We start from the raw sequence: 13,240 nt of genomic DNA on the forward strand, positions 1-13,240 counted from the left end.
CACACCAGTACACGATATTATTTTAAGAACAATTTATTGGAAAAATTATATAGTTTTGACAAATTCTGGTAAATTTCGGAACTTTTTAAATTGCCAGTTACATCATAATTTTAACAATATTTCTAAATTGTACTACTATTTATTTGCAATAAGAGGAATTGTGTATGACGTGGACTCAAAATCAAATTTTCTTCCAAATTGTACGCCCCGTTTTTAGTAGAGTCATTTTATTTTCAGCACTTATTATAGAAAAATGATGTTAAATAGTTAAAGTAGAGAAATAATAAAATAAAAAAAATAGATAAAAGTCTTATCTGCATTAATTACTATCTCTCTTACTTTACTCTGTATTCACTTTAACTATTTATTATCATTATTCTAAAACGAGTGCAAAAAATGAAATAACTTTACTATTATTTAGTGATGGAGTATATTACTTACAAAAATCATTGATTTTACTGGTATATAACATTATATTATAAGTTTAGACTTTCCTAAATCTAGATCCACGAGACAATTAAGGAAAAAATCAATATTATGCAATTAACTATTTTCAAAATTATGCGATTGATCTAAATTTAACCAAATATTATGATTTTTGGTAACTTGCTTTTAAGTTTATTCATGTATAACATTCCTATTTCACTAGGGTTGCGTTATTTCTTCCGATTTTATTTGTACAAGTGGTTGAAATTTCAACCTTGATTCGTATTCAATTTGTTAGGCTTTTTTCGAATATAGTTTTCGATATAAGAGTAAGTGATTGAATATAGTTTTCGATATAAGAGTAAGTGATTGTATGGATGTCAATTGGACCAATTCATTAAATTTTGAATTAATTATGTATAGAGTGCGAGATAAATCGGGTGTATGCTTGTTGATAAATATTTATAATCCTAACCTTAAATATTCGGATTTTGGTTTAGCTAATGAGTTACTCCTACTGTTAATTAAAATTATACTATTATTTATTTATTAATATAAAAATTCTATATTCTTATAAATAATAAAATACACATTTAAATCATTAATAAAATAAACTTTAAATAGAAATATACTAGTACTTAGCACAAATTAAAATTAAAAAAGTTAAAATATAAAGTAGAAACAACATAATGTATCAAATTCGTAATAAAATAAGAAAATATAATAATTTCTTTAAGAGCATGAATAACGCTACTGGGCCGGGCCGCAACTCGCGAGTCCCGGCCCGTGTTTAGCGTTGGACGACGATGCGGCTCGGCCCAGGCCGGTCCCGAGGACGCAGTTGCGTCCCGGGGCCTCTCCCTCCGTCACGTCCAGGCCGGCGATATGCGTGCCCGGGCCGCATCGGTTGCGGCCCGTCCCGGCGTTATTTGCGTTCGGGCCGGGCCGCAAGTCCCCTCCGATTTTTTTTTTTTTTTAATTCGAAAATTAATATATAAATATCACTCTTCCATCCATTTTCAAATCATTTCAACTTCATTCCCTCTCACTCACCATAAAATTCGAAAAATGAATCCTCGGCGTGAAGGCCAACGAGCAATCGAAGCTCAAATGGCTCGAATGTTAGAGACGACAATGCCCGCAATCCAAGAAGAAATCAACAACGATGTGGAACGCTATCAAGCTGCTATCCAAGCGTGGAACGAGCAACACGACCGGGTACCGCGTACTCGGATGTATATCCATTGAGACCGTGAACAAGCTGGTTTGCGGCTTTTCATGGATTATTTCTCTGCAGATCCTCGATGGAGTGATCAGATGTTCCGTCGCCGGTTCCGGATGCGGAGGATTGTGTTCTTGCGCGTTGTCAACGCAGTTGTGGCTCGTGACGCGTACTTTATGCAAACCTTCGATGCTGTCGGGCGGCAAAGTATATCGACTTTACAGAAATGCACATCCGCCCTCCGCCAACTCGCTTACGGAACAACTGCAGATATGTTTGATGAGTACCTCCATGTGAGCGAGCATACTGGACGCGCTTGCCTAGCCAAATTCTGTCGGGCAGTGATCGAAGCATTCAAGGACACATACTTGAGAAAGCCAACGTCCGACGATGTTCGCAGATTGGTGCGAATGCACGAGGAGAGGCACGGCTTCCCGGGGATGCTGGGCAGCATCGACTGTATGCACTGGCCGTGGAAGAATTATCCAATGGCTTGGAGAGGAGCATTCACTAGCGGGCACAAGGGCTCGCATCCAACGATTGTGTTGGAGGCCGTTGCCGACCAACGGTTGTGGATCTGGCATGCCTACTTTGGAGTCGCTGGGTCGAACAACGACCTCAATGTGTTGAACGGGTCTCCATTGTTCAACGACTTGTGTGTCGGGCGAGCGCCTACCGTAGAGTTCACGGCCAACCACCGTCGGTACACTATGGGGTACTATCTGGCAGACGGGATCTACCCTAGATGGCCCGTGTTCGTGAAGACCATCACATGTCCGACTACGGATAGGAGGAAGTTGTTTGCCAAAAAGCAAGAGGCGGCTCGGAAAGATGTGGAGCGCGCATTTGGAGTTCTCCAATCACGTTGGGCTATAGTGAAGGGACCGGCCCGTGGTTGGCACCGTCCGCTAATCGCCGACATCATGTATGCATGTATCATAATACATAACATGATCGTTGAGGACGAGGGAGACAACGCCACTGACTGGAGCGACGATCCGCTCGTCAGCGCCAGCAGTAGCTACACTGTCACCGATCCGGCCGTGCAAGGTGTTCCTCCCGACGTGCGCAATGTCATGGCCCGTTCAGCGGCGATGCGCCAAGAAGATCAACACACACGCCTCCAAGCGGATCTAATTGAAGAAATTTGGAACCGCAATTGACTTATGTTTTAAATTTTTTTTTTTCGAATTTTTAAATTTCAATGTTGTAATTTTCTATTTTCCGACTGAACAATGAATTTTCTCGGTTTTAATTGTTCAATGTATTCTATTTTACGATTAAAATATGTTGTGAATAGTGCAGATGAATAGTTGTGGCCTGAGTTGTGGCCGAGTTGTGGCCTGCGGTGTTAGATGAGTTGTGGCCTGGAACCCCTAATTTGAGGGAATGATGACGTGGAGGGGACTTGCGGCCCAAATCCGGGCCAGGGTTATTCATGCTCTTAGTACTTTTTATATATAAAAGTGGTGGATGTTAGGGTGCCACCACCCCTTAAAATAACACCATACCACCATTTCTAGCCAATCATTTGTACACGTGGACGAATAATAAGCTGCCACGTGGCAAAAAAAAAAAAAAAAACTGAAAAAAGACGGGCAGCAATATCTTTGGTCTTTATACAACAATTTTTCTTGAACAGCAATATCCGACACACTATAGATTGTTGTATAGTGTTTGTAATATTGTTGTGTAGCGTTTATAATATTGCTGTATAAGCGGTGTCACGGTGTCATTTTAACACAAACCTATAAAAGTGTTTATATTTTTCATTTTAGTTGGAGAAATGATAACTTTCGTTCATGTTTCACATAGAGACATACTCCCTCCATCCGCCATTAGAAATTCCATTTGAATTACACAAGGGTTTTAAGAAACATAAAAGAAAGTGTATAGAAAAAATAGTGGAATATGTGACCCATTTTATATATCAGATTTATAATAAAATGCTAGTGGAACGAGTTAATGGAATGTGGTGTCTACCTACCATTTATAGTACGTAAAGTTAATCGGGACTCCTAATGATAGATAAACTAAAATGGAAAATTGAGACTCCTAATGGCAGACAGGGAGGGGACTAGAGAGTACCCATTTTTTTTGAGAAAAAAGAAGAAAACTCGGAGGAATAGTTCGAATGGAAGAGCATAACTCATGACAATAATTAATACTAGTATTTTGTATACATCCCAGCGGGCCAGCCCACCAGCACCAACCTGTCGGACTGACATGCTTAACCCATCAGCTCGTATGGGCTAGCCAGATTTGTATTTGGTTTAATAGGGGCTAATTGGGGCAACCATCGAATTCGGGCTAATGACAATAATTGCATTTGCATTACTCACATGATGAATCGATTGGGCCCAAACTGTAAATATACTGAACTCAAATTCCGATATCAGACAGTACTCCGTATTTTAATTTCTAATTTACAAATAAACGAGTGGACCAACATATATGTTGAAATTCAAAGTTTGAAAATTGGTAAAATATGATTAATTTAACATGTGGAAACGACGTCGGTTGTGTATATTGCAAAAAGGCAATATCTGATGACCCAATCAAATGAATTAAATTAATTACAGAATCCAAAAGTGAAGGCTGAGCCCAGAGTGAAATACTGGGCTTTTCAGCCTTTCAACAGCTCTATAAAAGAGTAAAACCCTACCTCACTTCATTCGCCCTCTCCATTTCTCCTCTCTCTCAAACCCTAGCAGCAGCAGCAGCCACCGCCACCAACCAAAAATGGCGCCCAAGATGGATCCAACGCAGATCGTCGACGTTTACGTCCGCGTCACTGGAGGAGAGGTCGGTGCCGCCAGTTCTCTCGCCCCTAAGATCGGTCCACTCGGTCTTTCCCCGAAGAAAATCGGTGAGGACATCGCCAAGGAAACTGCCAAGGACTGGAAGGGCCTCCGCGTCACCGTCAAACTCACGGTCCAGAATCGTCAGGCGAAGGTCACGGTCGTCCCCTCCGCTGCCGCCTTGGTCATCAAGGCGCTCAAGGAGCCCGAGCGCGACAGGAAGAAGACGAAGAACATCAAGCACAACGGCAATATTTCGCTCGATGACGTCTTCGAGATCGCCAAGGTGATGAGCCCGCGCTCCATGGCCAAGGATTTCTCTGGCACCGTCAAGGAGATCCTGGGAACCTGCGTTTCCGTTGGTTGCACCGTCGATGGGAAGGATCCCAAGGATTTGCAGCAGGAGATTACCGATGGCGATGTGGAAGTCCCTCAGGATTGAGCTCAAGGTTTTGTGTCGAATATGAATTTCTGTTTTAGCTAATTGTTTTCCTTTGGTTTTTCCGATGGATTTTTTTATCCGACTTTATCTTGTGATGCAAAACAGCGACATTTAGATGAAATATGCTGATGCTATCGTTTTTGCTATATTACTATAATGTGTTTTGCATCTCTTTTGTTTTTGTTGCTTGAGCCTCTGTTTGAAAGTTGTTTACATGTATAAGTTAATTGCTGTTAGTTGTGATTATACACGTTATTATTGGAATATCGTTAATTGTTGTTTTTGTGCAATCTTAATTTCTACATTCAGATTAATATCTGTGTTTTCAATTTAGAAACGAGTCCATGTACGTTCTATAAAATGCTGGCCTCGTGGTGCGACTATTTAGTAGTCTGCATCATATTAACTACATAGGTTGCTTAATGTGCTTAAAAGTTTCATGGAGTTGGTTTACAATATTAAATATTTGATGATCTGATGAACCCACATTTTTTGCAATTCATGCTATGTTTCTCATGATTTACGTTTGGTTTGTTTAAGAGAATGTTGGTATTAGTCTAGTTTTGCCATTTCTTTCGGCTGCCTGTGGCTGTTTAGAAGTAATGGGTACCTGTATGAAATCGCCTTGTTATTCACAAGCACTTATTTTTATGTCAAAAAATTCTATTTGTGCCTTGCATACGTAGCAAACATTACACCTTTGCATTACTAGAATTTGTTTGCCTATGTTCCAGTCTTCCTTTTTAATAACTGTGATCTATGTGCCATTGATGCATCTTTGTTTTGATATTATTGGTTGATATTCTATTTATGTTTATCTCTTTCATATTTCCTCAGCTCGTTTGTCGTTGTGAATGCAAATTGGTTTTTGTTTGTATATTGTTCAGACACCTCTTAGTTGCCCCTCGTTACTCCCTTTACTCTGGGAATATTGTTTTGACTGAAAGTGAGATTATAGTTGTGATGCTACTTGTTTCTGTGCATGATTATCTTCTGTTTTGGTACTTTTTAAGATTATACCTTTGATGCATTTACGCCTTGCATAGATATATGGCAGATGGAGTGTTAACTATGCATCAGTTTTTTAACCTTTTTTTGGTTTCTGACTAATAAATACTCTATTTTTGGGTTTATACAACATCATACACAAATTACCATTTGAGGTTTTGTGACTAAGAAAATTGTGTTGCTAGAAAATACTACTATTATTTAAAGTTTGAGTTTAATTTAAGATTAAACTATCCTATTACTCTCTGATTTTATTGAAAAATGCACCGATGGTCTCTAGAAAAATTTTATACTCCCTCTGTCCCAAGGAAGATGACCACTTCCTTGGATGGCACAGGATTTTATGCAACTTTATTTTGTGTGTTAAGTGGAGAGAGTAAAGGAAGAGAGAGGGAATAAAGTAGAGATAAAAGGGTTTTCTTTTTAAGCAATGAGTCATTTTGATTGGGACTAACCAAAAAGGAAAGTGAGTCATTTTTAATGGAACGGAAGGAATATATCTTTTTAAGTATGTTAAGACTAATGTAACCCTAGGCATCAATAATGTGAATGTTTGATGTTGAACCTTTCGGTTTAAAAAATCCTACTGCAATTTATTTTGAATTGTAGAAAATCTTAGTAGTATTAGGATTCCTTCTCTCTCTAGTCTCTACTATCACTAAAACTCAATGGATTTTATTATACGTACGTTTCCTTCTTTGTGTTGAGATTTTCAAAGAAAATGGTGAACCCAACTCTAGAACTGACGCTTCATTTTGCGGCGGATGTGAACAAGGTGATTTAATTTTGAAAATGGATGTGTACATCGTCGTTTCCAAGACAAACACCAGTTGATCATGGCAGCGAGGCCAACCCCACCTGGACTTTTCCGATGTAGTTCGCGGGCCATCGAGGAGGCGGCGCTGCTGCAAAACTGCCTTGTGCTGGTCTTCAATACCAAGTGCTGTCGCACCTTAGGCAACAAACTCATTGGCTAAGTTCACGTCCTCGTTAAGGAGCTTCTTGATTAATCGGCTAAGGACCGCGCCGCCGCCGCCGCCGCGAATTTCGGCAATCAAATGAGTTTTTATCTATTAAATATTCTCCCCAACATTGGGTGCTTCCCCAAAAGCATTCATAAACACCTTTTGAACTACTCGAACACTGATAAGGTTGACACTAGGGAGATTAGAGGGGTGAAGGAAGATAGGGAGTCAGGAAATACTATACAAAAACTAACTAAATTGGCCAAAAAATTGCACAATTGAGGAGGTACAAAAATTGTTATTTTCAGAGACTGAAATGCCCTCCATGACATTTAGGAGATTTTTTGCAAAATGCAAAGGGGCATAAAAGAACTACAATTACCAAAAATGTGATTTCTGGGGACAAAAAAAGTGATAAATTTTTTTTAGGGATCTTTGATGCAGTTTTTGACAAAGTCATGGTCTATTATGATAGTTCACTCTTAATTTAAATTTTTGATTAAAATTTACTACTCCCTCCATGCCACTCCGACTAGATAATTTTTTATTTGGCATGAAATTATAGTGGAGAGAATAAATTAAGGATAAAGTAGAAAATATCATGTTTTTGTATTTAGATATATGTTATTTAGCGCATGTTTGGTAAAATAAATAACTTATTTAGGGATGATCAAATACTATCTAAGTTATAGTAATAACTAATAACTAGTATTAATTTTATATGTTAAAAATATCAACACAAAGACATAAGTTTATCAACATAAGAACATTGATAAATTTATATCTTTGTGTTGATATTTAAATTTACATGTTGCATTGATATAATTATGTCTTTGTGTTAATAATTTTAATACACTGAATTGAAAGTTATTAGTTATTACTGTAAATTAGTTAGCACGTTAGCGTAACCCTATAGTTCTATGAACAAAAATGAATGAGAAAATCGAAAAAAAGAAAAATGTGTGACTTAGAGTCTGGATAAATGAAGCGTTTGATAACAATATTTGTTTTTAAGTATGTTAATACGAGCATTATTATATTATTTCCAAATTAATTAATGTGTATGCTAAAAAAGGTGTTCAAGAAATAATTCACTTGTACGTAATAAATCACGTTTTTAAAACATTTGTTATATATACTTCGTATCATTGATTTTCTAAATCACATTAATATTTGAGATTGATTAGAATCAATTCCCAAGTAACTCTTCTCAACTGCCCTCTTGAATTCGTTTAAACAATGAAATAACCAAGAATAGAAACACGTTCAATATATTTTACTGTGTTTCGTACATATTCACTCCGTCCATGAACAAAGTCTCGTTTTCATTTTGATCCTTCCACAAATAAGAGTCTTGGTAAATAATTATCATAAATAATAAAGAGACTCCATATTCCACTAACTCATTCCACTCACATATCATTTAAAACTAATATATACAAACAGTGGCTGATCCAGGTGGAGTCGGATAGGGTCGGCCGACCCCACCACCATTGCCGTAGAATCGCCGGATACTACCCTCCCTCAACTGCCGACCCCACGGCGCCAACTCTCCTGCCCCCAAGTCTCTAGCTCGATGCGAGCTAAATCTAATGCGGAGAAGATGATAGAGACAATTGTTGAATTCTTATCTAGTAATTGGACTTCACAAAATGGGCCTTACCTCATCTATTAATTAAGCTGGCACAAGTTCCAACAAATATTACATATAGTGGATTACTGCTAATACACGAGAATACAAAAGATTTATGTGGCATAATGCCTATTCTTTAACGCCTAATAAGGAGTATTCATAAAGCATTGAGTTTTTTTTTCTTTTATTGATTTAATTGTTTTGTTTGCCTTATCAATGAGACTAAATTCAAAATGCTATAGCATGAGATAAATTATTCAAGATAGAATATGAATTATAAATTTGTTAGAGGATTGATCGTGTTATCAGTAATCCCTATCTCGTTTTTCAATTGATTAAATTGGTCTTATTTTATACCACTAGACGATACAATATATGTTTAAGGAGTGGGAGTGTTTTTGTTAAGTTAGAGCTGCAAAATAAGATGGTATAGAATGAGATGGAGGTGTTTGCAATTATTCTCAATGAAAAAAATTTGAATCGTTATTCAGAAAAGTAAACTATACCGCATAACATAAGATGGTGATATTTACATTTTATTTATTTTTGAAGAAATATATTTAATATTACTCCCTCCGTCTGTCATTAGATGTCTCATTTATTGGCGGCACGAGTTTTAAAAAATGTTAGGTGGATGGAAAAAAGTTAGTGAAATATGTGTCCCACTTGTATATATAGTTTTAAATGAAATGTAAGAGGAATGAGTTAGTGAAATATGTACCATTTATGTTAAAAGTGAACTGAGACTCTTATTCGCGGACGGACTAAAATGGAAAAACAGAACGCCTATTCGTGGACGGAGGGAGAAGTATCTTGTTTAATTCGACCCCACGATTATTAATTCCCCGCCATTGTATACAAGTGAGACCCTTATTCCACTGACTTTCTTCCACCCACTTTTCTTAACATTCTTTAAAATTCGCACCATGAGACTCTTAATCGTGGACGGAGGGAGTAGCAGTAACAAATTGTGCTCTGTTTTGTAAAAAAAGCAGAGGATCCGTTCTCAATCAAGCGTTGAGGTGCTGTAAAGATGGATATTATTCTGAACCGTCAGAATTTAAGAATTTCCTTTGGACATGTTTATATACAAGTTTCCAATTTCACACGTCAGAATTTCCTTTTGACACGTTTATATTGGCCTACGCGTGCTTGTTTAGTTGGGACTCCATCAAATAGCACCGTGTTTGACAATCTTCTCTTGAAGAATGTTTAGGCATTCATTTTAAATTTTAAATTTTCAGTTCTAAGAGATAATTATAAACAATACTACTCTTTTCTTTTCTATTTTGGATATGGTAGATCCCTCACCTTTTTAAAACGAAAAGAGCCCATAGCTTACAACATCTTATTTTATGACCAATAATTATGCTTCTTGAACAATTGTGGTAGTAGTATATTTCAAGGAAATTTTGTTTCTTCATCGTCTAAGACAAGCTAGTTATATTCTTTTTATTTTTTTTATTTTCTATTATAAGCGAGTCATTTCTCTTTTTAGCTTAAAATTCTCTCTCATTTGTTCTCCACCTACTTTATTATCTCTTTACTTTTATACTTTTTTTCTCTCATACTTTACTGTATCTACTTTAACATTTTAAATATCAATTTCTTAGATCTCGTGTCCAAAAGAAAATGTTTCGCTTATCTTGGGATAAGGGGAGTATTATAAATTCCAAGAGAGTTAGTAAATGCATTAAATATTCATTTTGCTAGTATTAAAGATTAAAGATAGACGCTAAATATTTTGAAAAAGATGATCTTATTTTTATTTATGATTATTTTTATCTTTAAGATGATCAAATATTTTAACCTATGTTGCTAAAAATATCTCTGAAACCACACAAATACTAATTGAACATCCATTAAATAATGGTCAAAATAAGCATCTATTAGAATAATTCATAGAGACTTCTAGAGCCATCCAAGACCATTTTTTCGAAGAGTTTAAGGTTCGTTAAACTATTATACAGGCCAATAACCCTCGGTCTGATTGAAGCTAAACTAGCTGTCATAATCTTCAGTAGAAGCCAAAAACTTCATATTCATTGGGTGGCATCATTTCTTGGAATTGCAATTTAGCAACGACGCGTGTAGCTTGTGATTACCGTTAGTCACTCTAATGATTTTTCACTGTCCATTGCAGATATTTTTTCGTATCTCCAAATCGCCTATTTAAAGCCGTCCAACATGTAATGATTCCGATAAAGTAGAAGGAAAGGAACAAAGATATGGGTCGGGTCGGGCAATGCATGGAGACAGCGCCGGAGCCGCTTGTGTCGCCGCAGAAACCTAGCCATCCCCCGAAGCTTGAGACGATACGCGAAGACGAAGAAGAAGGAGAAGAGGAGAGAGAGGTGAATGTGGAGAGATTCCAGCGTTTCTTGTCTATGCTGCTAAACAGTTCACCGACGAAAGAGATATGTAGTGTAATGCAGCTTGCCAAACTCTCCCCCTCTTTTTTGCCAGCTTCTTTGTGTACTAACTAGGAGAAGAGGCCGTGTTCGTATATGTGTTTGTGTTTGTGTTCGTGTCTGTGTTTAGTTTTATTAGGCTGGCAGATGTATGTAACAAGGTTTCTCGGATCTAGTTAATTAGTTAGCGTAGTATGGAATTGGTGGAAATGGTTTGAAATATTTGTACTCTCTGTTTCATTAAAAATGAAACGTTTCTAAAATGAAAACAACTCTATCTCTACTTTTTCATCTTTCTTATTTTACTTTTATTCATAACTCACATAGCAACGTTATGCAAAATCTCGTGCCAATTTCCAAATGTTCCAAATGTAGTAGTAGCAGCTGACGAATCATAACATAGAGGCATATGAGTATTTACCAGAAAAGTGGTTTTATTTCCATGCCTACGAAAATGCTAGTAGTACTCAAAAAGTATCTTGTAATACTCTTTATACAAGTTAAATTTTGCATACAAGTATGATAAAAACAACTTTTTAGAAGCTTGAATACGTTTGATTACTATTCTACTTACTGTATAAAGGAGATAGTGAACATTTGGTTTGCTTATTCACAGAAGCTGAATAATTATCCCACATTTACTCTCATAGTGAACTGGATCTCTTGGGTGTAGGAGATGCATCTAACTAATTAAGTTGCGCTTCACAGAGAACATTTAGTTTAACCGTAGATTGTGTATACACATGCACTGCTTGTGTTTGTATGAGAATGCATATGATCTTTACAGATCTATAAGTATTTCATCGAATAAATCAAGATTCGCGTAAGAAACACACATCCCATAACACAAATGTATCAAATGTTGTGGTTCAGTGTCGCACAGACATAGACCACCAAAACCTAGCTAGATCCTCCACATACCACCTAACCACCGTCGCTACAATACACGAACCGAACCACAAAGGAAACTCTCACATTCCACTCCCAATTTCCATACAGAAACGCTAGAATCTCCTTCGACTTAATAAACCAGAACTGACGATTCCTATCCACTGATGACACTCACTCTGATGGTGAAGGAGATGACCGGAGAGAGCCCAAGAGATGGTATATCACCCAAGATGAGTCCTCGGTAACCACCGCACCCAAGTGGTGGCAATTCTATGGGGTTCCTACTATAAATGAACCACTCACCCCTTTAAACTAAGACGAGAGATAAGAATCATCATCAATGTGGACCGGAATGAACATCGGTCTTCCACTCGTGAGGTAGATAAGAGACAAGAAAAATCTCAACTACCATATTAGAAATGAATCACTCACCCCTTAAAAAGATCTCATGATTATCCACACTTATATAGATTATGAGATTATCACCAAACTAATGATTATCCACACTTATATAGATTATGAGATTATCACCAAACTAATGTGGAACAAGAGTTACACATTTAACAATTCCATTTTTATCCTGGTTAAATAAAGATGCGCCGATAGTAATGACCACAATATTACATTTATTGTTTGAAAAATATCATACTCATATGTCATATGTATGTATCACGATGTTTTTAGAGAAAAACACGTGGTGAGAAAAGTACTTATGCTTGAAAAGGATGAATAGATATTTATATTAAGTGGGCATTCATCGAATAGTTCATTTGGCTAGACTCTAGAGCGTTCGATTCTTATTACTTCGATGGAGTTCAACTTATTCAAAAGATGTGAGCTTTGGTTCCAAAACACGAACCACCGTTTAATCTGTAGTTAGAATGATAAATATACACATATTAGTTAGATTATTCGTAGTCATAAAATACCAAGACAAATGAATTATCTATCCTACTAAACTGTTCTTAATATAAGTTAATACTCCCTTCGTTCGTGAATTGGAGTTCCATTTTTTCATTTTTATCTGTCCGCGAATAAGATTCTCGGTTCATTATTACTTTAAATGGTAAAAAAACCTTACATTCTATTAACTCAGTCTACTGATCACGAGTATCATTTAAAATTATATACCATAAACTTTTTTTCACCTATTTTTCTTAACATGTCTTAAAACTTGTGTTAGAAAGAGATGCGACTCCTATTCGTGGACGGAGAGAGTATATAGCTATTGTTTTTCAATGAAGTTGATCATTATTTAATTACTAAGTACAACAATTGAATTAAAGTAATGCTTTCAGAAAATAGAAAAAAATATTGAGTACTATTAATTAAAGGTTTATCATGTAAAAATAGAAATGATTTTTTAAATGAAAAGAAATTAAACTACAAAAAATAGTACTACTAACGCCCTTAACTACAAGAAAACGTGAAGGAAATATGT

The 13,240-nt window shown here is 36.6% G+C and overlaps 2 protein-coding genes across 2 annotated transcripts; both read left to right on the forward strand.

Moving 5' to 3' along the window:
• Window positions 1-1,494: 1,494 nt before the first annotated feature.
• On the forward strand, window positions 1,495-2,811 carry LOC125189679 (protein ALP1-like). Its single transcript, XM_048086931.1, has 2 exons — window positions 1,495-1,651; window positions 1,724-2,811. The coding sequence occupies exons 1-2, from the start codon at window positions 1,495-1,497 to the stop codon at window positions 2,809-2,811; spliced, it is 1,245 nt and encodes a 414-aa protein (XP_047942888.1).
• Window positions 2,812-4,312: 1,501 nt separating this feature from the next.
• On the forward strand, window positions 4,313-5,042 carry LOC125190341 (60S ribosomal protein L12-3-like). The gene has a single exon (XM_048087619.1). The coding sequence runs from the start codon at window positions 4,391-4,393 to the stop codon at window positions 4,889-4,891; it is 501 nt and encodes a 166-aa protein (XP_047943576.1). The 5' UTR covers window positions 4,313-4,390; the 3' UTR covers window positions 4,892-5,042.
• The last annotated feature ends 8,198 nt before the right edge of the window (window positions 5,043-13,240 follow it).

The sequence above is a fragment of the Salvia hispanica genome, chromosome 5 (assembly GCF_023119035.1).
Source record: "Salvia hispanica cultivar TCC Black 2014 chromosome 5, UniMelb_Shisp_WGS_1.0, whole genome shotgun sequence".
Lineage (NCBI taxonomy): Eukaryota > Viridiplantae > Streptophyta > Magnoliopsida > Lamiales > Lamiaceae > Salvia > Salvia hispanica.